Here is a 26,769-nt window from a genome sequence, read left to right on the forward strand (position 1 = left end):
ATTCCTTGATTCGGGGGAGGAATAGCGATACGTACTGCAATCTGCATCCACTAAAGTGTGCTGCATCCGCTGCATTGCAGCAGCTTTAGCTCAAGTGGAGAAGCTACCCAGGCTCTTGCTCTTGCTGCACAAGGCAAGTTCCTCTTTCACTTCTGCCTCCAGCCCAGCTCCCGATAAATCAGCTCCAACCGATTGGCCATTGCCCCCCAAATACTGCTTTAGTTGGTCAGAGGGAGAAACTTTTCCATCTTGCCACCCCCTGATTAGACTAGGTCTTTCCGAGTGGTTTAGCAGAAGAGAAGAGCTTTCTTAGTCTACTTAGGTAGTTCCTTTCCTTTCCTTTCCTTTTCCCCTCTTTCTCCATATCTTCTTGCCTTGAGATTCTGCATCTTGTTGTGTTTCTGCGGGTAGCCTTGCATGGGGTATGACTGAAAAAGGCTTACATATGTAAGTACAGGGGCTCAAAGCATGGTCGGGATTATTCCAATGTAACACTGAGTTGCATTGCATACGTATTGACGACACATTCAATGTTCGGGCATTTCTCCATCTGTCTTACGTCTTCATCTTGGTCTTTATCGCGAAATCCAAGCCACGGTAGCCTAGAAGGCAGCTTCTAGTTCTAAGCCTCGAGACTGTTGACTTCTGTTGACTCAAGCTAAGACAGTCAGCCAGATCTACAGCACAGCTTCGATCTTGCCACAATGCCCCTGAACCACCAGTTCTACGGACCGACATCTAAATTGTCCCGGCTGTCAGGGCTGTCCAGTAAAAGCCGTTAGGTTATCCAATATCAAGAAACCAAAAGATGGAGCCAACAAGAAAACAAAACCCCTCATCGTCTTCTTGGTTCCCCCAGTGGATTCCCATCTCCGCGATAACCGCTCATTGTCTTGTCCCTCTGTCCAAGATTTCTTCCTCTTCTCCTCAACTGTAGCAGGCACTTTTTTTCTCCTTCTCCTCTTCCATCTGGACCGCGGTCTCTCCCCCACATTCCCTGGGTACCCATGACGTACGCTTCGTCGAAAAACTTCGCTGAGACCAACACTGGTTCCACTATTGCGCCGATTCGTCGAGGATATTCAGGGATCTTTTCTGCGCTGCTTCAGTCCACCGATACATCGGGGGGAAAAAACCAGAGGAACAACAAGGAAGAAAAACGTGGAGTCGTGAGTTGTTGATCTTCACCTGGATCTGGTAATCTGCTAGAAAGTGCAGTGCGCAACTTGCATCATCTGTCTTGGCGTCCATCAACGCCAGTTGCTTTTCTTTCTCCGACTCCTCAGGGTCTTATCCATGTTATGAAACGGCCTTGCATGATCCCTTAACTCGGTAGGGCCCGAAACCAATTTGCCTCGCAGTATACGACCTAGCCAATGTATTCAACGTATGGGTAGTATCGTAATTATCAGAGTATTATGCGCGATCCTATATAGGGGGATGCGATCCCCAACAACGTCGCGTTGCTAATTAGCTGTTATTTCCTATTAGTCAAATCATTGCAGCCTCATCAAGGTCTCGAATTGTTCTTCCCATGTTTCATATCTTCCCGCTCGCTAATGTCTCAAACACTCTTCCAACCTACGTCCTACGCGAGGTAGACAGGAGCATTTACTTGAGGGGACCCTGCACTTTTGCATTCCAGTAATATTGTAATCGGAATTGAAATCAAAATTGAGGTTTCATTCAATCGTAAATCGTACATAAATCCATATCTTCTGCCGGCAGCCGCAGAAGCAAAAGCTATCCGAAGCTTGTTTTAACCCACAATTGCTTTTAATATCCTGCCCCTGCTCCGGCAAATGAAACTATTCGTATAAGAATGTTGGCCGCAGCCACGCGTGTTTACCTGTCAAATAAGTGCCCCTGCCTCAAAAAGATAAACGGCAACATGCTTACTGCTTATGCGTAAATGCAGTATGTGACCATCAACAGAAAGTCCGAATAAGCCACCCCGTTTCACGTCCGATCCTAATAAAAGAAAATGCAGCCCCACTCGCTTATCATAATTGCCGTTCGGAAAAGAAGCAGCCTCCGTTATGCAGTGTGAGTATCCCATTGACCTGCCGAGTATTGCGACACTCTTGGGTATTGCGAATATGCCACATTGCGCGGCCATGAGCTTTGCGTTCGTACTTGGTGCAGCCCAACTGATCCTACTTGGTGTATTGCGTCCACGTCGGCTTCGCTGCTACTTGTCGTGCGACTCACTTGTGAATATCCTCCGCTGCTACCGTTTCGGCTGTGTTGGTATGTCCGTGGTGTTCCGTACGTAGTATTGGACCCGCTCGGCAGACTTCCTACTATGCCATCGCCAATAGGATGAATTTGCAGTCCGCCAAACGAGGCTTCGAGATCCTGCGAATACTGGTGTACGCAGTGTGGCTCCGAAATGTCGCAAACTTCAGTCAAGATCTGGTAAACACGCTGTTGTACTTCGATAGCAGGTGGCCGATCGTATGGGTTCATTGCCAGCATGCCCGTAACGACATGCAGCAGAGGGTGAACACCCTTCAGCATATTCGCGCCGTCCTTATTTGATGTTGACTTTCGAGTCGCGTCTTTCGCAAGACCTGACATCCACAGCTCAACTTGCCCAAGGTTCTTGTGAAAGGACGTGTCCAGTACTGCACCACCTCGGCCGGCCGTCTTGTGTTTCGCTGATCGAAAACTCGCAAACTTGCTTGATGATCGCTTAACTAAATATGACAACAGCTCCAATATGATGCAGCCTATCGAGAAGATGTCGGCTTGTTGGCCGCTGAGTTGCGGACTCGGGGCGATGAACATGGCATTTGGCGAGCCGTTCGGATCATAGGCCGGCATCATGCCAAAATGACTCTCATCCGCAGACGGGAAACGGTTTGACGGACTTGTTGCCCCGGTCGGTCGAGACCACAGCTCCGGGGCCGCATAATCATACCGTTCGCGATCGAATGATGATTTGTCAGTGTGAAGTATCACATTATCAGGTGTAAGTCGAGTCGAATCGGAGAAAAATACGTGATTTTGGTTGGTGAAGAAGATGGTCGAAGGTTTGATGTATCCGTGTGACTGGTTCTTGCTATGGAAGTCACAGAGCGTATCGACGAGGCAAAGTATCCAATTCATGACGAGCTCTCTTCGGCGAGCTTTCGCAAGATTCTTGAACTGTGAAGGCGTTGTCGCCAAGAACGACTTGAGGGTAAAGTCGCTTGCTGGCGTAAAGAGAACGTATCCATATCCGTGTTGCGTATATGATGCCCAGTACGAAATCATATGTTCGTTTTGCAGAACCTTGATCCCCTGAACCGCATCAAGGAAGTCTTGCGTGGGTATAGCCCCTGGCCCGTTACCAAGAACATATCGCCGTCGAGAAAAGACTTCGCCTGGAACATTAGGGAGTTTGACCTTGTCGTGCCCATTTGATTTGTGTGTCGGTAGCGAAGGCTTTTCGACAATGTCTAACGGCACCACCTCATTGTCTTTATAAGCTACGTGATTTCCACGCTGTAGGGGCTTCAAGAGGAAGTGAAATTGGCGCTGATAGAACTTCCTCTCGACTCTCTCGTCGCGGGTGGCGGTTAGTAAGAGTCGGTCCACATCTTCGAGGGCAATTGGAAGCTCGGCATCATCCCAACCATCGTCGACAACGCCAAAGATCTGATCTGGTACACCAAGGTCGACAAGGATGAGGAACAGGCGAGGCGCATCGTTTCGAATGCTCTCCCAGTACGTGCGCTCTGTTAGATCCTCACCACCAAAGGCAACGGGACGATCCAAGCGCTCAACCTCATCGGGGAGGAGTTGGCTAACGACATACGACCGAGTAACGGTGGCTTCGATGCGGGAATCAACCCACCACTGTCCCATTGTCGATTCGGTTCACTCGATTCGAGAGGTAAAGAGAAGAAGCCCCTTTCGGTGCGATGTTCGCAGTTTAGGCCTGCATCTGTAGTGGTGAAAACAAAGCTTGGGCGCAGGATTATATGTGGTTGAGATCGAAGCTACTCTAAGACAAGACGGGGCGGATGTCTCAGTAACCAACACTCAAGTACAACTGAGCTGAGGTTGATGTGACTTTCTAGTCTTAGGTTGCAATGTCCACGGAACAAGTCAGAAGGTTTAGCGAGGCAGTTGACAGCTCGGGAACAGGGAACATGAGTAGTTTCATATAATTGAGTTGAGTTCAATGTAGCGTATGTGGGAAAGATGATGGATGTTCAAGGATCAGGGCTCGCTTCATGATTCGTGGCATGGCATGGCTAGGCTAGGTCCAGAACAAAACTGACAGGATTGAAGGAGGTAAAGGAAGCAGGGCTGAGGATGAAAGTAGAGGTAGAGTTGCAATGAAATGCCGTTTCAATGCAGTGAACGAAGTAGAGTAGCAGTAAAAAGGGCGTGGGAAACCCAAGAACGCTTATCTATGTAGCAATGTGGGATTGTCGGCTCGTGGCTGCGGGCTGGTGCAGGATGTGATGGCAGCGTGATTGGTGGGGAGGGGTCTTAAAAGGACGGGCGCAGATAAGGCCTGCCGCTAGGTAACTCTCTGGCCAGGACCGAGTTTAAGATGATTATTGAAGCAATGGACCTGGTTTTGAGCGTCGCAGGAACGAGACTGTTCATGGCTGTGTCGTGCATGTCTTTCTCTGTGCGTGGTTCGAGTTGGTTCGAGTTGGTTCGATCGATGATGAATTATCAAGCAGTTCGTAAACACTCTAGACTCTGATCCGTTGGTATTACAGTCGGCACAATAGCGGGCGTAACGGCATCAGCGGGCGTATGAATGGATTGCAACGGGTCGTCGGTACCGATGCCGGCCTCGATTTATAATTAATCGTGCAGTGGAAGAACAGGGTCGCTTATGTTTAATTGTCGCGTGCTCATGTTGCATTGATCCAATGGTTTTGAATTCTTCTGTTGCAACAAGTTAGCAACAGTCTCAGAATATGCTACCGGTTGAATTGTTGACACTGTAAGCTCACTTTTTGGTGATCAAGTACTCAGGTTCGCTTAAAAGCGTGTCTTCGGTCAATGGATTAGGATGTGGATGTTGGCTGTTGGCGGATTCATTACATTAATTCAGTCACTCATTGCAGCTCAGCGGGCGTAGGAACCTCGACAAACGGCGAGTGACATGACGTTTTGAGGTCCGTCGGGTCGCTGTTTCCCCCGCCAAGCAAGGGGTCCAGAACCCCACCTTCCCCATCGCACAGCACCTTCCCAACCAACTACCAGCCTCCTGGACGACTCTACTCTCATCAGAAACAGAAAGAGCAGATTTAGGCGACTAGAAGGAATGGAACCAGCTAAACTTTCCAGTCTCTCGGGTCATTCCATGAAACCTCGCAGCTTGACAACTCACCGAAGTTTCCACTCTCTCCACTGAGTAACGGGCGTAAAGTAAAGTCAACACTTTCAGCTGACTGTGGCAAGAATCCCCAGACTCTGAGACAAATTCCTCATGTAACGCCATACCATTGAGATACTATACCACATACTTACTACTGTATACCCTCATCTTATTTACTACTCAAGTTAAGTGACAGGTCTATTGGGCCTGGTGTAACCAATCCCTTCAGGTCTCGTGAAGCATTTCTATCCATACCGAACACGCCAAGCGACAAACCATGTGGTCAACGTCCCTGCAAACTGTTAGATAGCGCCCGCAGGGCTGCACATATCCTTTTCCATCCATCCTTCTAGCCCTTGGTGGTTTCCTATTCCCGGCCACCGATTCTGTCCAGTCGGATATAAACATATGCGAGTTCCGAACGGTCAGGGTTCGTCAGTTCTCAGCCCATTGTGTGCATATGTGACTTGAGGTGGGATTGTTCATGTAGGACAACTCAACAGCTGCATTGGGCATTTATGCTCCAATGAGACACTTCTGCGTGATGTCTTTCCGCATCATGCCATGATCTATAGGCCCCATGAATCTCACTCAGCTAGAATCCATGGTTGCGAATTTGAACATCCTGGGACAGAAATACGGTCAATGTTCTCGTATGAATCCCATGTCTGACGGACCAGGTTTCTTTTCCTGTCAGGGAGTCGAGTCATTGTCCCATGTTACATACGAGTAAACTCTGGTAATCTTTGTTCGTAGCCAGCTACCCCTTGTGCTGGCATTGTATTAATGCTCCAATAAACATACACCGTCTAATATCACATTACCATTTCCATTCCATTTCAATTCTCCCCTCATCACTCTCAACTTGACGCCTGCGTTAAGTTCACTCCAACTTCTGTCCCTGTCTTCCAACAAACGTCCTCATACCTCGATCTACGCCCGCTGCCCAGCGCGCCATGGTCTGTACTCCAACAGGCAGCACGTTGAACCAATCCACCCATCGAGCATACAAAGGCATCGCAACAGTAGCACCCTTTCCGCTATCTATAGCCGCGACGATCTCTTTCGTCACGTCCACGGGCTCAACGACAGGCGCAATGAAGGAGTTGGGCGTTTGGACCCCATAGAATAGCGGCGTGCTCACTTGACCGGGGGTAACGAGCACTGTCCTGATCTCGGGGTGGCTTTCGCGCAGTTCGGCTGTAAGAGAGCGGTGCAGAGCTGTAAGGCCGGCCTTTGCGGCAGCGTAGTCGGTCAGTTGGGCAGCGCCAACGGTTCCAATGACTGAAGAGATGTTGACGATAGTACCGCCGTTTCCACTGCGAATGATAGCAGGTAGGAAAGTCTTGAGGCAGTAGAATGGTCCCAGAAGGTTAGTTGTGAGGCTTTTGTCGATTTCATCCATAGAGAGATCCAAGAGGCTCTTGCCAATGACAATAGCAGCGTTGTTGATGAGTACAGTCGGTGTACCAAGCTGAGGTACGATTAGCAACAATTCTAGCGTCTTCATGGTACTCAAAACTTACATCCTTCTCGATCTCGAGCGCAACCTTAGCAACCTCTTCCTTGTTACCAACATCACACTTGTAGTACGTAACACCTCTTGCCTCCGTGTTCTCCATCTCATTCACATCCAGCACCGCCACTGTAGCGCCGCGCATACCATACACCTCAGCAATGAGCAGACCCAGCCCGCTAGCACCTCCAGTAATGACGATAACCTCCTCACTCAGGTCCACCTCACGTGGGATGCCATGAGCGATGCGCTGGTTGATCACATTGGCCATCCAGAAAAGCGTGATTATAGTAGCCCAAGCAATAGCGGCTATCATAGGCGGGGCCTCCCATTTCACTGTCTGCGCGCGAAAGCATAATGGAATGATCCAGCAGACAAAAGGGTGCAGAATAGTCGTGTTGAGGACCTTGAGGAATAAGTCGATAGATAGCGGCGCAAACCATGATTCGCGCTGCGGAGGCCGCGGGTATTGAGCCGGCATGATGAGATATTAGAAGAGCGTTGTGTGGTTGTACAGACACAAATTAGATAAGTGAGTGAGTTTAGTGTCTGTGTGTCAATTGAAAGAGTGTCAAAGTCGAACTCGAGGTTTTTATCTAAGAAAAAATAAAAGGCCAGAGTGGTGAGAGTTGAATTCTACGTTAGCTACTTAGCATGTGGCAGTGAAACCATATGCGTCTCTAAGCGCCCCCCTCCAAACCAATCCCTGTCATATTTTACCACCATGAACCCACGTCAAGTCGAGAGCCTCCATTGCCAAGGGGCAATTTCGACAGCAGGTGATGAACCAGGTTATTGGTGAAAACGCCTCCAATGTGATTTTGGACTAACTGAGTCGTTTCATATTTGTTTATAAGACCCATGGTATCGTCTGAAGCTCAACCCATGCACTTGGCGTATATAATAGGGATTCCCCTAAAAGCTTGGCTCAAACCCATCATGTTACATTCAATAGTAGAGTAAGTTTACAACTATAGTACAGTCTATCCAAGCCGGTCTATATGCAATAATTCGTCATCGTGCTCATCGTACAATCACCATTTCATGAATCCCCACTTCCAGATTGAGGTCCAGGAGAATCCTTGGGTCTAGGACCATAGTTGGGCTTGGGTCGCGTGCCCTGGTGCCCTCCTCGTTGTATCCACGGTTTAGAAGGACGCTGAGAAGGGCGTTCAGAATCAGAGTTGCGCTTAGGCCGGGGCCTATAAGAACGCTCAATCTCCCAATCGTCCTTCTCGGCCTGAGTTCTGTTCCTCTCAACCGCCTCCTGCTTCCAATCATGATAACTAGGATCTCTCGCGATACCCTCTTGTCGCCACTTCTGCGGGGGCTTGATACCCATCGCAGCCCGCGTCTCCCAAACACTCTTTCCACGACGGAACCAGCGCTCTTGTCGGTCCTCTTCCTCCACAGCGTTGGGCACCCACTTGCTCTTCAAGATTCGGCGAATAGCCTCTGGATCCATTTGGAACTTCTCCGCAAGGGCCTGGGTCGTGTAGACTTCGGGAAATTGAGCATTGAGGGCTCGGATGCCGGCTAAAGCGTCGGGAGAGAGCCGCTTTTTGGGTCTCCAACCTTCGGGGAACTTTTCTTTCAGAGCTGCTTTTTGGGCTTTCCAATAGGCTGCACCAGATTGCGGTTGATTTGAGGAAGGGCCTTTGATACGAGGTTTCTTGAACTCGGCCGCTTTATCCCATGCGCCTGAAGCATTGGGCTCTTTTTCTCCGCGGCTGTAAGTCGTCCGTCCTTTTTTGTCTCGCGTATTGTCTTTTCGCTTGCTATATTTTTCGTCGTTGCTTGGTTGGGCTTTCCAAGTATCCGGGGCGTCCACTGGAGCGAAGTATTCTTCTTTCACTTGAGTTGTCTCATCTTTGCCCTCGGTTGAATTCTCGATCACCGCCTCGATTTCATTTGCAGTAGCCTCGGAAGAGTCTTGGCTAAGTTTACTCAATAAGTGTAAAGATCGAGCCTGTCGTGCAAAGGCAAAATGGTTCTGTTGCAGCGCCGGTCGAGTTCGGATCGGAAGGCGAACAAATGAGGGTGAAGCCTCAAGTTTGTGGACTTGAGACAATCCCTGCACGAATATTTTCAAGGGCGTGGCTCGACATGTGCAACTCATCATGACAAGTTGGACGAGCGACTGCAGATCCGGAGGGGAGTGACTAGAAAAGTTGAACCAAATTTGAGCCACCGGCAAAAGAGGCTTTCATGATGGAGACCAGCATCCGAAGGTGGGGCCATTCAATTCGGAGGAAATTCGGATTTGTGTTATGCCGTGTTCCGGTGATTGCAGTTACCCGGTACCTTACAAAGTGCGATACTCCCATCAAGATATCATGACTTGATGTGTCGACAAGTTCGTGCATTTGCGATTTTAAGTGAGACAAATACACGACCTTTCTGTTGTACACTATAAGCTTGTTTTACGCTCATTGTGATATCATCAACTATCAACGAGAAACATCAGACTGTCTCTTTATGTGTACTGACCTCTCATGAGCTCGACTTTCATCGTGACTATAACCCTTCAATGCCTGACACTTACTCAAAAGCCAAGGACTTGAGCAAACTACACTCGTTGCTATCCCCCAGACTCATTCTCCTCCAATTTACATCAGTTGTGTAATGTGTTCAAAGTATTCACCTCCAGGCTACTCGTTATGTACTCATCATGGTTGTTAATCATGTCGATTTATACCTTCACTATCCATTCTACTCGTCATCTTATGGAAAAACACATTCAACCACGTTAGCACAACAAACCCATTGGATTTCCTCATTCTGACAAGTCTCATCTGTCATGACTGATCTTCGTAAAAGATGCCACTTCAATGTCATGATCATCGATCCCACACAATTCGGAGACTGACTCCGGGCACGCTAACATCAAGCGTTTCTTGATTCGGCTTTGTTGGTGTTCTAGTCTATCCATTAGACAAGTATCGCCACTACAGACTACAAGTCATTCAACATCCATTAGGTAGCAGCGTTATGTGTCTCGCACAAGTCAAAGATACTTTTACTCGATAGCGCTACTACATCTTCTGGTCGAGTGAGCACGTTAACCCAATGTCAGACTCTTAATTCATGACATTGGCTTAGAAGATTCTACTGGCTCACTAAAGACGGGATGACAGAAGAGGCGACCGACTGGTGGCATTCTCAGGAGTTCAATGTCCAGGAACCAGGTTTGTATCACGATCGTTAGATTCAGGCGTTGCCAAGATGATGAGGCTGCTTCACTATGATGCGCCGTAGTAGTCGACAACTGTCCGGCAATTTAAGAAGGAATACAGTGTATAATGAGACCCACGACTTGTCATGATGTATGTTTCGTGAGGATCTCAGCGATATATACCCCTGTTCGCCGAGGATCGTTTCCATAAAATGATGCATGTCAATGATATTGTCCGCCACTCGCATCTTATATTTGGATGCATTGAGCTTCCAGGTTCTTTGTTTGGTTCCCCTTGGACCAACTGCATACCAATGCAAGTGACAGGGGAGTAGTTCATGACACTGCACTGTGCCACTGTTGGTAAGAAGGTGCAGAATGTTTACTACTAACAAGTCTTCATCGTCATGATTCAGATCATGCTCGTCATTAAGTCTGCTAAGGGCCCTTTTAGAAAATGGTCTCGTTATTAAGAGGATGACGGCTCCTCGATGCGGGGGACGTCCTTTGTTTTGTTAGATATCTTCCTACTCATCTATACAATGGATCACTACTATTCTCACGATTTTGTTGACGCCAGGAACGTCTGGGGTCATAAGTTCAACTGGACTTCTCAGCATCAGACTGGTCCTGAAATAAACCACTTGCTCTATTCATATGACAAGTTAGCTACAGAAGCCTTGGATCGGTTGGACTATTTCTCCCCACCTAGCACAAAAGGATGGAAGTGTCCCCATGGCTCAGGTCCAGGGCAAAGGGACCTTTACCAACTCCTGAAGCAATACTCCGATTCAGATGAAGTCCTAGGTCAGCTATGGAAAGAAGCCTCTACGGTCCCCGAGTGGGTTGACTGGGAGCAAATTGAGCGTGGACAACAAGTGGTATATCAGTTCAGCGGACAGATTCTCTTTGGAGTAAGTCATACCACCTCACCAGAATTGGCTATCCTACTAACAGTCTAAAAGCTCTTGTACAAGTCATTACTGGGTGGAATGGGCGCATATCGAGTCGTCGAAACACTCTCTCGAACCGGAGGCTTTGGCGTCAACGTCACTAGACGTCGTCTCTTGGAAACTCTCCAACATTTCATGGAAGTCGTCGAAGACATCGATTCAATAAAGCCAGGCGGGAAGGGCAATACCTCGTCAATACGAGTGAGACTCTTACACGCCTCAGTTCGAAGACGACTCATGCAACTCGAACAAGAAAAACCAGGATACTTCGACATGGAGAAATGGGGAGTGCCGATCAACGACTTACACACCATTGGTACTATTGCAGTGTATTCAGTGGCCATTGTATTCGTTGCTCTTCCTAGACAAGGTATCTATCTCAGTGAGCAGCAAACAGCTGATTATTTCGCCTTGTGGCGTTATGTTGGTTATCTCCTGGGAACACCCACAGACTGGATGGCTTCACCAGAACGAGCAAAGGTTCTATGGGAGTCTATTGCAGTATCTGAGGTAGCTCCTTCAGCAAACTCCAGAATCCTCGCAAACAACATCCTCACAGCGGAAGCTCGAGTTCCACCACTCTATATGCCTCGCGAGTTACTTGCCGCACATGCCTATAGACTCAATGGGGATGAGTTAGCTGGCGCACTCGGTATTGAGAAGCCTAGTTTGCGCTTTCGTGCTCTTGTATGGCTGCAATGTGCCTTCCTCTTCTTTTTCAGTTATACTTATCCTTGGCTGCCGACTGATATGCAAAAAGAGCGAGAGCGAGTACGTATATCCTCCCTTGCCAGTCAGCCTACGTCTCATCATACTCACTCAGCCTCATCCCAAGCTACAATCCGAAGACGTTGAGACGTGACTAACAAAATAATTAGAAATTCAAACACTTCGCCAACTTCATGATCAATAACACAAAAGCAGGCGGCCTCGACAAATCAAGCACTTTCGAGTTCCAGTATCTACCACGTATCGGTATGCTCACAGAGCTAGGCATAGACACAGAACAGGAGTCAAAACTATCGACATCGGCCGATACTTCGAAACTTTCGATTGCTGTAAAGAAGGCAGTGCTTGTAGTCGGGTCACTTGCTGGAGCCATGGCGGCGGTAAGCCTCGTCAGATTCGTGGGCGAATCGAGTATACCACGTCATCTGTTGTCAGCTGTCTTGGCGCAGCAGAGCCTCGTTTGGGCTGATTAGTATCATACTTTGGTTACAAGGATTTTGCCCAAGGGAAAAGCCAATCGAGGCACAAGAGTAAACAAATGGATGTGTCATGGTTTAATTCTGTGTTCAGAACTAGTATTAACAACTAGCTATAGTGTACAACTGCGCCAGCTGGGCGAATACCATCTAGATATGGCACATTTACCGCCGTTTATCTCCATAATAATAAACCGAAAAAAGACATATTTTACCAACTCCTGTAGTATATCCATGCTCATAGGATGAAATGCTCCGTTATAGACCCAGGAAGACAGACCGCTCAACCATGTCATCGTCGAATCCTCAGTTCCCGTAATCTGTACCCTTAAACGCCAAAGAAAAAGCCACAAAATTCATGTTGATTGATGAATGGACTGAAAACATCTAGCTTAAGCATCGTGCATCAGCTCGACGGGAGGTCGGGCAGTGTGCGCCAGGATGGGCTTGGACTGCTCCACGGGGCTGTACTCGATAGGCTCATCTGTCATGTCATCGACGATGACAGCGGGCATGCTGCTCTTCTCCTCAGGCTTGTAGATCAGAGTAGAGGATCGAGAGCGTGTACGGCCTGGGAGAGCGGAGTCGAGAGGAGTCACCGGCGAGTTCTCGTCCTCGTCCATAGGCCCGGGGCGGTGGTGCAGTTTAGCGAGCGCATCAGCAAGATCCTCAGCGTGGACCAGCTTGTTGGGCGCATCTTCAAGACGCATCTCCCAGCCGTGGGGAGGGCTAGGTGGGGGCGAAATGAAGAATAGCTTGCCAGCGTCAGGAAGAGCGAGATGCTCGTCTCGCTTGTCGACTGGAGTGGGCATGCCAAAGTAGACACGGCACTGCTGGCCCATGATAGCCTCGTTATCCCAGATCTGGCGGACGGCGATGGCGGCCTGCTCGTCAAAGAAGGAGACGACGATGCGGCGGAAAGACTTTAGCGGTGCGAAAGCATGAATGGGAGCCGTGTGGGTGATGAGGTCGCGGATGACATTGAGGTTCTCGGGGAGGAAGATATCCTGGTCGGTGAGGTTGGTGAAGAGTAGAGTGTTTGAGGGAGGCGTGGGCGGTGTCATAGGTGGAAGGCTGGAGAGGTCGAGAGAGAGGTTTGAACGGTTTGACCGGCGCGAGGCGGAAGAGGCAGATCGCGAGTGTTGCGGTGAGGTCTCCATTTTGATTGTGGTTGTGATTGTAGTTTGTGAGGGTAGGAGAGAGGTGAGTAGAGCAGCAGTTGAAATGGCTGGCTCTAGAATTGTGTAGATGAAGTGTAAGATCGGCCGGGTGATTCTGTCGATCTTTGATGATTGTGTATGATATTGTTCTGTGGAAGAACTGTAGAATTGTCTGTTCCTTGTTGTTTGTGTCTGAGTGAGTTGAGATGATAGAAACGAAATGTGCGAACCAGGTGGCTATTATGTACTAGATGCCTTCCATCATGTTCTCCATGCATGGCCCGGGTAGAAGCGCCGCAACACGACGACTACTAAGCCTCTCGGCGGCTGGGGACTTTACTCGTGCACTATCGTCCAGTGGCCACGTACAGGGCAGAACAGCCCAAACAAGGCTAGCGGTACCTAGACTACAGGGTGTCTACCCCACTGTTCTTTGGAGGCCCGGGGCAGTGCATCTGCAGGGTCCCCATTCTTTTGTTTCTCTAACCAATAAGACGTCATCTGTTGATTAGAAACATCCCGACACGGATATGGCGATGGCGATTCCTTGGATCCAAGGTCCGGGGCCAGAACGTTAAGCTTTTTTCCTTTGCTTTCACTGTTTTACGATCAGTCGGACTAGATTTTCTGTTGAGAAGATTTGAGAAGGCTGTGTTGATAGTGTCAGGGGCTCAGAATGCCAATGTTGTTCTCGATTCATGATTTGTCCCCATAGACTATAGTCTGTCATTCATACCACTAACCAGTAATCGGGTCTCGATTAATGTTGAGTATCGATCCGTAACTCTATCAAGTGACAATCAGAGACAGAAGTAGAGAAAGACCAAGAAATTGGCAAAATGTCATCTCTGACTCGTCACGTTAATGTATCATAGCCGCGGTACCAAGTACAGTAAGTAATCGGAATGTCTGACCGTTTGTCTCGAAATCTCATCTTCAAACCCGATTCAAGCCATCTACTGTTTTACCGCTCACGAATCGTTGATCATGAACCAATCCCTTATTGGAGTTTGACACACCCACCCCCTGGGAAGCCGCATGGCACTACTGCAGTGTATTGCATTTTAATCCCAGAACCTGAACCTCTGCAGACTTTTTGCTATCAACGAGATTGCTGTATCTCTGAGAAGACCCAGCCTTGGCATCTCTTTTACTGCTATTCATTGTCGGAGATCCTTTGGTATCATACGACTTCTGCTGGACAAACCGTGTAAACAGATGACTCAATTCTACTGAGAATACATTCTATGCTCAATAAACAAATTTCCAGGATTCCTACCTATCTAACCGCAAGGATCCCCCACAATGTAAATCCGACATAGCCAGTCACAGCTCATAGACACACTCTAAACATCCAAGGGGGCTGTGCAAGACAAGACGGGAAACAACAACAAAAACATTCCCATCCTGCGAGCAACCTTAATCCTCTTCCGTCCGAGGCTCCCGAACAGAACAGCCTGTCCTGCTGCGTCCTAAGCTTATCCGTCCTTCATACCTCCGTATGAGCCTTGAATCCCTCAGCGATGTATCAAGATCTTCAGCTTATGTTCAGTGGCTATACAGTATCTTGGTTAACGAGATTGCGGCAGACCTCCGCCCTGTTACTAGACCAGGCTGGGGAATTGGGTCTTCCCGAAATCGATAGACTAAGTTTCGGGATATGGAGCATTCTTAACCGAGCGGGGCTTGAGTGAAGCCTTGGCTATTGCTCGTAACTATCGTCAATGTCGTCACAATTGCCAACTCTACAGTTGTCCACCTCTACTCTCCATACGAGCGAAAGAGGCAGCTGTGTTGATGTCAAGCCACGAGACTCGTCCCTATACCCAAAGCTTTGTCTTTGACTCTCAGCTGTTCGCCTTAAGCCAAGCATTGCAATGCTCGCCTTGATATTATCCAAAATTGCTCGTGCATACTAGTTCCAACCTCATGCCAAGCTTTGCATTTATCCCTACGTCTAGCAGTGACATACAGAAAAGAAATCCTTGCAAGGACATACAGCACATGCAACTTGGAACACCAACTAGAGTCGAGACTGTCTTGCTATACCTTCCTGATGCGGAAACCAATAGCTTTGGCTCTTCAGAAAGTCTTGGACGAAATATCAGTATTTGCTACCGAACTGATCAAACTAATTTTCAGCACGGAGAACTTGGTCCTGAGAATATTACAATATCAAGATTAATGAGAGACTTTAGTCGTCGGAGTAGACCACTTAACGGTTAGTATTGTGATGAAATGACCCATATTTCTACTGAGGCCACCTGATAAAGCATGACCAGAGTCAACTCTGAGTGAAGTTAGATTTGATCATCTGAATCATAACTCATCAAATACCAAGTCAACAACAAACCTCTGTATGTCGAGTCAATAAATCGGCCTCCCAATAAACCTCCGAAACCAACGCCACTTACAAAGTCAACGCCACAACGCACAAGCCACCCGTCTCACCCCTGTTCTGCTGGCCTGCCCTGTCCTAGTCTGTCTCGATACCGCCCCATTGGGAGGCAGCTCACGATGCAAGGGCCCGACGTGGCTCAGATGGAAAACAACGTCACTCGCGCAAAGCCATTGAATGATCTCGCATCTTGTAATTTTACCGATCCTCAACACTACCCGTGGCTTGGCTATTGATGATGTCTCATGGACGGTGAAAATTGAGGCTGTCATTTGACTATGGCGCAGCAGCTTTTTCATACACGGGCTATCATAGCTTGCTGTGACCCTACGCTACTATCGAAGCAATGTATCCGCAATCTGGCTACGTCAGGAGCTCAGCCTACAAGCACAAGCTCTTCATGCAATTTCTGGCTTATGGGAAAACGTAATACGACTAATATACATCAATATATTATACAGCCTCAAGTCTAGTCAAGGGTTTGAATCTAAGCTACCATGCCAAGCTGACCATGAGCTCCAGCTACTCCACAAGTCATGACCAGCCCGACTGATCTACACTAGCTTCGAGCTTACTCTATCGAAGCTCAACGCCTAGCTCCTTGACCAGAGCTTTACGGACGTCCTCGTGGAAAGCAACAGCCTCGTCGTTGGTCAGAGTTCGCTCCAGACTGCGGTATACGATACGATACGCCATGCTCTTTCGTCCTGTCTTGGGATGAGTGAACTCGTCGATGAGTCGCACATCCTCGACCACATCACCAGCCACGTTACGGACAATTTCCATCACATCGTTTTCGTGGAATGTTCCTTTGGTGTTGCCGCCCGCTGCTGTCGTGGAGCTAAGCCAGAAAGACACGTCCTTGGGGCAGGGAGGGTACTTGGAAAAAGGGACAAAGCGCTTGAGGTTGTCCAGATTATCGGTGACACCTTCAAACTGGGACAGGAATCGCTTGTCCTTAGACCAAAATAGACGAATATCTGGAATCTTGAAGAGAAGCATTGCAATGCGGTCAATGCCAATACCAAAGGCCCAACCCAGTTGGTTTGGCACACCAGCATTGATATAGATATCCTGCTTGACAACACCGCATCCCAACACTTCAAGCCAGTCACCAGCATAGTAGACTTCTAGCTCCCAAGAGGGGCTGGTGAAGGGGAAGTAAGCCTCAACCCATCGCATTTGGAGGGGTTCATCCACGAAGTTTGGGTCCTCCTTGATCGCAGTGGCCTTGGCTCGAGTGAAGATGTCGACAACCATATTTTCCAATGACCTCTTCAGATGGGCGCCGATAGCCTCGGCCTCAGCAGCTGTATGGTGCGCATCTTGGAGAGGGTTGCGCTCAGGGTGCATGGCAGGGTTAGGGTCATCCACCTTGACTCCGTGGACGGGCAGCTTCTCGAAGTCCTTCCACACAGCCGCAGCAACATCACCATTGGGAACTTTAGTACGATCCCAAGACATGGCGCCCTCCATCTGGTGGAACACAGGATAATGGCTTCGGTCAATGGCATCTCGTCGGTACACATCGGCTGAAACAAGATACCCGGCGCTTTCGTTTGCTCGGAAGGTATCGGCTTGGTGGGCACTCGTATGTGTTCGCAAAAGCGTCTCGCTGTTGATGTAATATGTATCGGACAGAGCGCGGCCAGGATGGTTCAAAGGGAATCCTAACGAGTCGAAGTTCTGCTTTGTGGACACAACGGGACTAAACTCGTTGTGGTACTTGAAGGTTGGCTCAGGGAAGTTGGACTGGATGATCTGGCGGGTGATAGACACAGGATGGTCTTTAAGTAAGTGAAGCTTCCTTGTAGTAGCATCGAGGACGTTCTCGGGGACATTGAACCACTCCGGGTCAGTCTTGATAGTTTGTCCACGAATAGTCACAGAGCCTGAAGATCCCTTCGGGGGTACTGCAACACGGTCAAGCCAGTCAGCGAGACGTCCATGCAATTAATTGACTGGAACGAGACCGACCCGACGAGTAAGCTCTTACAGCGTAAGCTGTTCGCAGCAGTGCAGAGCTCCGGGGAAACTGGACGGCTCGCGGGGCAGAAGCCCTCAGGCAGCGCATGCCCTGGACGTAGAGTCTCATTCTGAAGACTTGTGAAGCTCGACAATTACATTACAGGCCGGTCGAGCCACGTAACAGACGCCAATGGCTGGTCGGACAAATCGTGGGAGCTGAAAGACAGGGTTCCGAAAATGGTTCCACGAGAGTGTCGCAGCGTATCACCAAAACTGCAAAAAAGTTCGGGTCTCGGCCTTACAACTGCTCCGGATATAAACTCACAGTACAGTTACCTTAATTGATTGGAACAACTCCAACTTCTCCAAAGTCTCAGCTGCTAGCGCAAAATCAGAACCTACTCCACGATTCCCCTGCTTCGGTAACTTGACATCCGACACCGCTCCGATTCTCCGGCTACAGAAGCTAAACCCCGGGTCAATTGATAAGTTTACAGGCGATTGATGAACTAGAGATAGCTGAGGATCACGGAGTTTTCAAGTAGTACAATGTACCTAACCTACCCTTGCCGTTAGGTTCGGTAGGAATTGTCAGAATAACCGAACTATTTTTCCCTTGCCGTCTTATCCTTGACTGTAATATTTAAAATCTAGTTCCCACATCACACATTCTGTCATAATTGCAGGATACTCTACATCCATGCTATGGCATCCGCATTGAATCGACGTTGAATCAAGAGCTTAACTTTAGATAGTCCTAGGCTCTGAGCTAAAAACTCGACTGCCCCCCCCTTCCCCTCCAAGACCAAGACCAAGTTTAGAACGGACCTGGCTACTGAAACTACTACTTTACGTATAGTAGTCAGTCCTTGCACGTCATGGCTACCGCTCAACAGACCATGAGCAAGACAACAGAGGCACAGCCTGCAAAGGCGACGGCCGATGCGAAGAAGGCGACGATAAGATATCCTTTTTGGTTCGGAGGAAGTGCCAGTAGTATGGCTGCCTGCGTAACCCATCCTTTGGATCTTGGTATGTTCTGAATGTGCTGTCGTATCATGATGACCAAGTTGAGCTAACATTGAGTCCTTCACAGTCAAGGTAAAGCTTCACAACCCCTTATTCAGTATATAACATCTCCTCACATCCTTTCTAGGTTCGTCTCCAAATGCGCACTGGCAATGCGCCCAAGAACATGGTCGGCACCTTCGTCCACATCCTCCGCAATGACGGCCCCCTCGGTCTCTACAGCGGTATCTCAGCCTCGCTGCTGCGACAGATGACATATTCCACCGCCCGATTCGGCGTCTATGAAGAGCTCAAGACACGCCTTACACGCCGTAACAACGGCGAAACCCCCTCCTTTGCGACTCTCGTTGCCCTCGCCGCTGGTTCTGGTTTCGTGGGCGGTATTGCTGGAAACTTTGCCGATGTTCTCAATGTGCGCATGCAGCACGATGCAGCGCTTCCTCAGGCTGAGCGTCGAAACTATCGCCACGCTTTTGACGGTATGGTTCGTATGGCGCGTGAAGAAGGTCCCAAGAGCATGTTCCGTGGTTGGTTGCCCAACAGTGGTCGTGCCATGTTCATGACCGCCGGTCAGCTCGCTAGTTATGACGTTGCCAAGAGTCTGCTGCTCGAGTATACCCCCATGGAGGATAACCTCAAGACTCACTTCACCGCTTCGTTCATTGCCGGTCTGGTTGCTGCTACTATCACAAGTCCTATCGACGTTATCAAGACCCGTGTCATGTCCTCGGCGCATGACCACGGAGTTGTCCAGTTGATGCGCGACATTCACCGAACCGACGGCCTTATGTGGATGTTCAAGGGCTGGGTGCCCAGCTTCCTTAGACTCGGACCGTATGTTAACCTTTTCACAATCCCAAACTCAAACTAACATTGTGTTAGGCAAACTATCTGTACATTTGTCTTCCTAGAGATGCACCGCAAGGCGTACCGCAAGGTACAGGGCCTAGACGACAACCTGTAGACGGCATTATAGACCATGGAGAAGAAGGGCATATTTGGCGTTGTGTTTTTGTCATTTTGTCACGCAAGAGCGGTGACTGCTGTTGGCGTTCCTGCTTTCGCATTCAAAAGTTCCTGGCCAGATATCTCTTTGAGGAGAATTTGTTTTGTATGTCATACTCATCATATAGAATGTGGGCATAACGGATAGGCAAGCATTTTCTGAATAACAATACTAGAACGGATGTGTCATGAGATTCTTGGTTCCTGAAATTAATCCATTCTATAGTGCTATGCTGACTTGTTTTTGAGACTGTTGCAAACCTGATTTATCTTTAGACTGCCAAACCATCTTTGATTACGAAGTAACTTTACCCATCAAACGCCTCTCGCCCTACTGCCAAGAAGAACCTCCGTACGGTGTTGTTCCGTAAGCTGTCATACCGCCACCTCCGTACGCCGTCTGGCCACCACCGCCGTATGGTGTAGTGTAGCCTCCGTCCTGCCAAGGTGTAGTTCCACCGTCCATGTTCATGTCTGGACTTCGAGGACCATCAAAGTCGGCCTCATCACCACCGTACTTCCTGGGATCCAAGCCCTTAAGCAGACCACCAATCTTTTGCTGCAGTACTCGAATACCCTCCCGCACAATCTGATCAGGCTCCATGCTCCCTGATGTTTCCACCTCGAAGTAGAACCGGTTGGGAACTGCATCATAATCGAAAGGCTCGCCCTCCTGAGGAGGGTCTTCCCACTGAGCGTATTTACTCTTGGGCCTGAAACATCGCGTTAGTTCATTGTCATGCAAGAGTTCGCTAGTGTGCCTACCATTCCACAGCAGGATCTGTGTCGTTCTCAAACCACCAATCAATGTGGTTCAGCTTGTTGTGAGGATCGTACTCAAAACCAACAGCAGATGTGGGCATCCATTTGGCGTGCTCCTTTGCGATTCCCTTCTTTGCAATACAGCTGATCTTGAGTTCTTGGTCTCTTCGGAGCTTCGCAATCAGGCAGCCGTATCCCTCAGGGTCTGTAATTACAGGGCTTCCCACCGAGTTTCCATGGCGGCCATCGACCACCAGATCGCGCGCATACACCTTCATAATCTCATCGGACGTGCACTTGGCGTGTAGCGTAAGGGTGACACTGCATTGTTCACAGTATTGCTCGCAATCGCAGTCTCGTGAGTAATTGAGCTCGGCAACTCCTTTTGAATCGAGGGGGATAAGACCCAGGCGGTGGGCGATGAACTCGTCAGCTAGTACGGAGCTGTTGGTCTCGATTTCGACTAGGTCGATGGCAATCGTAGGCACTTCTGCCTGGATGATTCGTCGCACCGCATTGGCGAAAGCGAGGTTCGTCTTAGAAAGCTCGAAATCGACGTGCGTGTGGTCGGCCTGAGTCGCATCAGTTGAGCGTCCCCCGAAAGCAAATTGGCTCAGGAGTCTTCTCATACCGCAGAGATCTTCACTTGGGGCTGCTCGGGCTCCCCATCCATCACCATAGGATCGTAATCCATCCCGTCCATAATGCTGGTTAGCTGCGCGCCTCGAGGGATCTGAAAGGAGTAAAGACCGCACGATAGTGGCGTAGTGCAGTGTAGAGATATTAGTTAGAATCGATATGTGCGTGTTATTTTGGGGTTCGATCCTGCAAAATGTGAGATAAATGGGTGAGGTCAACAAAGAGGGTGAGTTTTCGCAACAATGCGAACTGAAGCCCTGACCTTAGAGTTGCATATGCGATCTGCTGAACTGTACCTAGCTCGGTGGCGGATCATTAGTAATCCCGGTCTTATCGGCCTGCATGTGCAAGGGTACTGTAGCGATAACAGAAAAAAATATCCATAGCTTCACTCCCCGCCAAAATCCCAGCCTCGAGAAAGGAAAATTCGACTCAACTATACTGGGTTACTCAACATGAAGATCAAGGCCCTCAGTCGCTCCGTCTCAGCCCAACAGGCTGCTGGCACAGATGTTACCAAGCAACCTCGCAACCTCGATTCCGCTCTCCACCCTTTCGAACGCGCACGAGAGTATCAGCGAGCCCTCAATGCTGTCAAGCTCGAGCGAATGCATGCGAAGCCTTTCGTCGGCCAGCTAGGAAACGGTCACGTCGACGGTGTTTACTCTATCGCCAAGGACCCCAACTCTCTCGAGCACTTCGCGAGTGGCAGTGGTGATGGTATTGTCAAGGTTTGGGACCTCGCCGACCGGGATGAGATATGGCACGCCTCCGCGCATGAGAACATCGTCAAGGGAATCGCATGGACTCGTGATCAAAAGCTTTTGACTTGTGCCGCCGATAGAACAGTCAAGCTGTTTGATCCTTACAACACGCCTAGCGATTCGGCACCTATCAGCTCATGGCTTGGATCTGGCGCTTTTACCAGTCTGTCGCATCACCGTTCCAAGAACTCGTTTGCCGCTGCCTCAAGCGTTCTTAACATCTACGATCTCGAGCGACACACCGCCGCCCCCGAGGTTCTCAAGTGGCCTACATCCGTCGACACCATCACCGATGTTGCCTTCAACCAGGTCGAGACATCAATCTTGGGATCTACCTCCAACGATCGTTCTATTGTGATTTACGACCTCCGCACCTCCACCCCCGTCACGAAGACCGTCCTCAAGTTCGCCAGCAACCGTCTTTCTTGGTCCCCTATGGAGGCCTTCAACTTGGCCGCTGCCTCTGAGGACCACAACATCTACCTCTTCGACATGCGCAAGTTTGACCGCGCCCTCAACGTTCTCAAGGACCACGTCGCTGCCGTCATGGATGTTGAGTGGTCTCCCACTGGTGAAGAGCTTGTATCTGCATCTTGGGATCGAACCGTCCGTCTTTGGAACCGTGACCGCGGTCATTCTCGAGATGTCTACCATACCAAGCGAATGCAGCGTGTTACAGCTGCCCGCTGGACCCCTGATGCCCGCTACGTTCTCTCGGGCTCCGACGACGGCAACGTGCGACTATGGCGTTCTAACGCCTCACGTCGCGAGGGTGTCAAGTCCGCTCGTCACCGCCAGGCTCTCGAGTACAACAATGCTCTTATCGAGCGATACCAGCACATGCCTGAAGTCCGTCGCATTCACCGTCACCGTCATGTGCCCAAGGTGCTTAAGAAGGCTGGCGAGATCAAGGCTGAGGAGCTTAAGAGCATCAAACGTCGTGAGGAGAATGAGCGTCGCCATACTAAGAAGCAGTTTGAGAGACGCCGGGGTGAGAGAGAGAAGATGATTTTGGCAACAGAGAAATAGGAGTACGCGACATGATCTTCACAGTTGCAAGAGAAAAGTTCCTTGAGGTTACATACAAAAGGCATGGGAGGGCATTGCATGGCGTTCAGGTTGTCCGTCTATTAATAGGTAATTTAGATGACCACCTATCTTGAATATACCATTATGATTCATTATTTACCATTTCTATTCATTGTTTTACCAGCACGGCGATAGTGATATTATTTCGCTGTATCAGATACAAAAAACGCTTCGTGAATATTATAAAGAAATGTGAATTTCTTATAACTATGAATCTAGACAGTTGAGATCCTCTTCGAATAATCACTCAAACTATAACTGCTCATGACTGGCATCCTTTCGTTGGCGTGAGCGTTGTGCTGTGTATCTATCCATCACACACCAATCATATCTAACATCCTCTGATCATTCCTTTATCGCCTGCGGTAAAAAGACAATAGGGATAAAACACAACACATAACACCACTGATCGAGTGCACCGCCTTCCTGATAAAAGCAGGTACAGTACTCTGACACCAGAACCGCTCAAATCCATAGTCTCAATCATCAAAATAAGATCGCCGAGAAACGCCAAAAACAAAGAATCGATACCAAGAATTGTGTCGCGCCATCGAAGGCATATCGATTTTCAACCGAACGGAAAACGCCTTCCTTTCCTTCGTCTTTATGTATGCCATTCCGTTCCACTGATAATGCGAATAATCCCTCTTTATACGCGTGAATCGTGAAATACCATGCCCCGCTAAACGCCGTGGGAAATAAAATCTTGAAGAAATGCCGAGCCGTCAAACTCCGAGTAAAATGTTGTACATATTGATTGTTGCCGTCAAGTGAGTAAATATGCCTAATGTTGAGGCTTGATGATACTGTTGCGAGCAGTCTTTTGAGGCCTGTAGTTGGGCAACTCCTCGAACCAGCCCTGATCCTCGTTATATCGGTAGGCATGGAAATCAAGGCCATAAGGCTTGGGCTCAATGGAGTAGAGCATGCCTAGAGGAATATCCATGTCTGTGATGTCCGCCAGGGACAAATCCATGAAATAAGCCATCAAGACTCGACAAACAGAGCGATGTCCAATGATGAGAAGATGATCCTCGATACGCTCAACTTCTCGAACCATGTCTCGCAGACGGCTAACAACCTGGAGATAGCCTTCGCCACCGACTCCAGGATAGATGTAGTTGAGCTTGTCGTGCGCTCGCTTCGCAAACTCCTCAGGCTCCTTCTTTGCAATCTCAGCATAAGTCCAACCCTCAAACTGGCCTGAGTTCATTTCGTTGAGCATTTCCCAGTTCTTGACATCATAGTCGTCGTCGGCCTCAAAGTACTCAGCTGTCTCCACGCTGCGGTCAAGCATCGAAGTCCAGACACAGAAGTTCTTGTCCTCGATTTCTCGGTTCAGCTCAGGGTAGGGAGGTGTGTTGTCGCCTGGAATAGGGGGGAAAGAGGCCTGAGCCTTCTTGCTCTTCTGTTCCATACACCATTGCTTACGTTGGTAAGTGATGAAGTTGTGGAGAGCTTGGCCGTAGCAATGACCGCGCTCAGTGAGAGCCGAGTTTCCGCCCAGTCTTCCAATCTCGTTGTCTACACTCTGGCCATGTCGAGTAATCCAAATCTGTCGAGGGGCGAGGTTGAAGCTGGCAAGGTAAGTGCTGATTCCGCTGCTAAGGAAGCCCTTCAGTCGATGCTGGATAAGCTTTCGTCCTACGTCAACCATCTACGCATTGATTAGTACAAGTCTTGTCAGTATTAGGAGGATTCTACAAACCTGGATGTATTGCAAGTCATTCTTCTCCTCATACTCGCCCAAAGGAACATATGCGCTCTCGTAGGCGGCGACTCGCTTCTTGAAGTCTTCCAATGACTTCTGGGGATCCTTGTCACGATAGTCGGGACCGGACAGCTTCAAGCGCATGTTTGCTTCGAGAAGGTTGGGATCTTGGCAGATACTCTCGATGAAAAGAATACCCAGCTTAGGCTCCCTTTGCTTAACACGCTTAGCAATGTTCATTCTGCGCTCGATGGTGCTGTTTGTGGCGTCGAGAATGCCGACAGCGCCTCCCTGGTCAAGCAGATAATCCAGTAGTTCGTCTAAAGTGTCCATGGCACACTGCTCTCGCATGGCAGCGGCAGTTTGGTTCTTGGGATCGAAGAATGTGGCGGACTGGTCCACCTCAGACTGAGAAGCATCGTTAAGATCAAGCTTCTCCGGCTCTGATGAATCGGGGCCGAAAGGTGCAGGGTTGCCATTTAGTAGAATAGAGGCGGCATGTACCGGGGGGTCCATGTGCTCCTGCTCAGCTTGCAGCTTGGGGTGAACAGAAACTCTGCGCCCAGCGGCTGTACGTCTTCTGTTTCCAACATTGAAGATGCGAGAATCATGCTGTTGCCAAGAAAGATATCTTTGAAGCTTCTTGGTAATGTACGACTTTCCACGAGCTGGCAGACCAACCATGACAATAACAAGCTTAGCGGCGACATCGCGAGAAGAAATCTTTCCATCGGGCGAGACTCTTGACCGGGTCATGCCCGGGATGTTGAGCGTGGTAGCATGAGGTCGTACTCTTGGTGTGTGACCACCCGAATTTTGTCGCAATGGGGGACTATTTCCATACGTCAATTGAGGATTCTCAAAAAGCGGGATCGCCAGTGCTAAAAGGGCCGAACTTGGCGGATTTGTGGTTCGCGACCCCAACTGTGGAGGAGTGGTGAAAAAAATGACGGCACTTACATGCGTGGCGAGCTCGGCGCTGTCGAGGTGACACTTCGCGCATAGGTGGGGGTTTCGGTCAAATCGTTTAGCGATCGGAGGGCCACAGCCAAAGAAGAAGGTGCGTTTGCTGGTGGAGGAAGATGATCATGGTCACCGTCTGGGGGAGGAGGAAGGACTGCGTAGTTATTCGGATTGTTCGGATGCGAAGAAGGGTCTGAAGTTGGGTTTGGTGTCGGATTCGAGCTAGGATTCGATGTAGGTGGGAGAGAATTTGAGGATGTTGGAGCTGCAGAGTTTCGCGCTGGCAGCGCTGGAGAAGGTGGTGAGGCTCCGAGAAGGTTCTGCATCACAGATTTGAGAAGTCCTGTGGATTTTGATTGTCGGCGACCTGCGTCTTTGTTTGTATGAGTAAGGTTGTAGATGCTATCGCGCAGAGTATATATAGTAGGTAGGTCAAGGGGTCTGTCTCAAGTATAAGACGAAAAGGTATGAAGCAAAGTTTGACTCTGATTGAAGGAGCCTTTCTTTGCCAAGGTAGCAATAAATATTGAAGATCTTTTGGAGATTGAAACTTTGGATGAGGAGAAAGAATAGCAACAAGGAAGGAGTTGAATGGCTAATATAAAGAACCCAACAGGACAGAAACAGAAGGAAGGTAGGGCAAATACGTAGTAAATGTTGGAAGGATGGACATGAGCTGTAAGAATCAAGGACAAGGAATCTCGGTACGTACCAGCAGGGGTCACCGCAATCGCTGAAGGCATCGAGTAAAGAGTGAGACTAAGCTCCTCTAAATCGGACTTTCTGACTCTTACAGCCAATGAAGAGTAAAAGTCGCCCTGACAAGGCCCGGCGCAATGGTCCACAGGGGGGGTCCTCAGTGGGCTTTGGCGTGCGTTTCTTTTGGATTTAGGGAGTGGAGGGGGTCCCTTTCAGAATGGAAAGGTGAGGTGAGGTAAGGATGGGTGGCGTTATTCTGTCAGAGTTCGTCCAGGTCCTGTCCAGGTCCCGTCCTGACCGGAGGTGAGTTGAGTCCGTCCAGCGACTGAAAATGAAGAGACCAATCCCAGTGCAGACTCTTGACTCTTCGGTGGTGCCGTGCCGCGTCTAGCACTGGTACA

General features: G+C 49.2%; 10 protein-coding genes across 10 annotated transcripts; 3 read left to right on the forward strand and 7 right to left on the reverse strand.

Annotated features, from left to right (window-relative positions):
- Positions 1–1,644: 1,644 nt before the first annotated feature.
- On the reverse strand, positions 1,645–4,201 carry B0J16DRAFT_175341 (uncharacterized protein). Its single transcript, XM_046122489.1, has one exon. The coding sequence runs from the start codon at positions 3,850–3,852 to the stop codon at positions 2,038–2,040; it is 1,815 nt and encodes a 604-aa protein (XP_045980263.1). The 5' UTR covers positions 3,853–4,201; the 3' UTR covers positions 1,645–2,037.
- Positions 4,202–5,771: 1,570 nt separating this feature from the next.
- On the reverse strand, positions 5,772–7,469 carry B0J16DRAFT_347490 (uncharacterized protein). The gene is made up of 2 exons (XM_046128573.1): positions 6,859–7,469; positions 5,772–6,806 (listed from the first exon to the last, which is right to left on the reverse strand). The coding sequence occupies exons 1-2, from the start codon at positions 7,327–7,329 to the stop codon at positions 6,216–6,218; spliced, it is 1,062 nt and encodes a 353-aa protein (XP_045980264.1). The 5' UTR covers positions 7,330–7,469; the 3' UTR covers positions 5,772–6,215.
- A 421-nt stretch (positions 7,470–7,890) lies between these two features.
- On the reverse strand, positions 7,891–8,967 carry B0J16DRAFT_387519 (uncharacterized protein; the record flags this gene model as incomplete). The annotated part of the gene is made up of 1 exon (XM_046131684.1): positions 7,891–8,967. One exon carries the CDS (start codon positions 8,965–8,967, stop codon positions 7,891–7,893), a length of 1,077 nt encoding a protein of 358 aa, XP_045980265.1.
- Positions 8,968–10,565: 1,598 nt separating this feature from the next.
- On the forward strand, positions 10,566–12,376 carry B0J16DRAFT_403013 (uncharacterized protein; the record flags this gene model as incomplete). Its single annotated transcript, XM_046132693.1, has 3 exons — positions 10,566–10,937; positions 10,989–11,747; positions 11,855–12,376. 3 exons carry the CDS (start codon positions 10,566–10,568, stop codon positions 12,176–12,178), a joined length of 1,455 nt encoding a protein of 484 aa, XP_045980266.1. The 3' UTR covers positions 12,179–12,376.
- Positions 12,244–13,635, reverse strand: B0J16DRAFT_347494 (Calcipressin-domain-containing protein). Its single transcript, XM_046128574.1, has one exon. The coding sequence runs from the start codon at positions 13,339–13,341 to the stop codon at positions 12,574–12,576; it is 768 nt and encodes a 255-aa protein (XP_045980267.1). The 5' UTR covers positions 13,342–13,635; the 3' UTR covers positions 12,244–12,573.
- A 2,541-nt stretch (positions 13,636–16,176) lies between these two features.
- Positions 16,177–18,116, reverse strand: B0J16DRAFT_175383 (uncharacterized protein). The gene is made up of 2 exons (XM_046122490.1): positions 17,717–18,116; positions 16,177–17,652 (listed from the first exon to the last, which is right to left on the reverse strand). The coding sequence occupies exons 1-2, from the start codon at positions 17,832–17,834 to the stop codon at positions 16,316–16,318; spliced, it is 1,455 nt and encodes a 484-aa protein (XP_045980268.1). The 5' UTR covers positions 17,835–18,116; the 3' UTR covers positions 16,177–16,315.
- A 249-nt stretch (positions 18,117–18,365) lies between these two features.
- Positions 18,366–19,934, forward strand: B0J16DRAFT_347498 (mitochondrial carrier domain-containing protein). The gene is made up of 3 exons (XM_046128575.1): positions 18,366–18,739; positions 18,862–19,570; positions 19,619–19,934. Exons 1-3 carry the CDS (start codon positions 18,586–18,588, stop codon positions 19,698–19,700), a joined length of 945 nt encoding a protein of 314 aa, XP_045980269.1. The 5' UTR covers positions 18,366–18,585; the 3' UTR covers positions 19,701–19,934.
- On the reverse strand, positions 19,932–21,392 carry B0J16DRAFT_291151 (DNA-directed RNA polymerase). The gene is made up of 3 exons (XM_046124274.1): positions 21,135–21,392; positions 20,507–21,075; positions 19,932–20,454 (listed from the first exon to the last, which is right to left on the reverse strand). Exons 1-3 carry the CDS (start codon positions 21,204–21,206, stop codon positions 20,073–20,075), a joined length of 1,023 nt encoding a protein of 340 aa, XP_045980270.1. The 5' UTR covers positions 21,207–21,392; the 3' UTR covers positions 19,932–20,072.
- A 155-nt stretch (positions 21,393–21,547) lies between these two features.
- On the forward strand, positions 21,548–23,097 carry B0J16DRAFT_347500 (WD40-repeat-containing domain protein). Its single transcript, XM_046128576.1, has one exon. The coding sequence runs from the start codon at positions 21,598–21,600 to the stop codon at positions 22,933–22,935; it is 1,338 nt and encodes a 445-aa protein (XP_045980271.1). The 5' UTR covers positions 21,548–21,597; the 3' UTR covers positions 22,936–23,097.
- A 403-nt stretch (positions 23,098–23,500) lies between these two features.
- B0J16DRAFT_175434 (6-phosphofructo-2-kinase 1) lies at positions 23,501–26,311 on the reverse strand. The gene is made up of 3 exons (XM_046122492.1): positions 25,667–26,311; positions 24,704–25,538; positions 23,501–24,652 (listed from the first exon to the last, which is right to left on the reverse strand). The coding sequence occupies exons 1-3, from the start codon at positions 25,993–25,995 to the stop codon at positions 23,780–23,782; spliced, it is 2,037 nt and encodes a 678-aa protein (XP_045980272.1). The 5' UTR covers positions 25,996–26,311; the 3' UTR covers positions 23,501–23,779.
- Positions 26,312–26,769: the final 458 nt, after the last annotated feature.

Source organism: Fusarium flagelliforme (genome assembly GCF_020744385.1).
Source record: "Fusarium flagelliforme strain FIESC 12 MPI-CAGE-AA-0113 chromosome Unknown B0J16scaffold_6, whole genome shotgun sequence".
Classification (NCBI taxonomy): Eukaryota; Fungi; Ascomycota; class Sordariomycetes; order Hypocreales; family Nectriaceae; genus Fusarium; species Fusarium flagelliforme.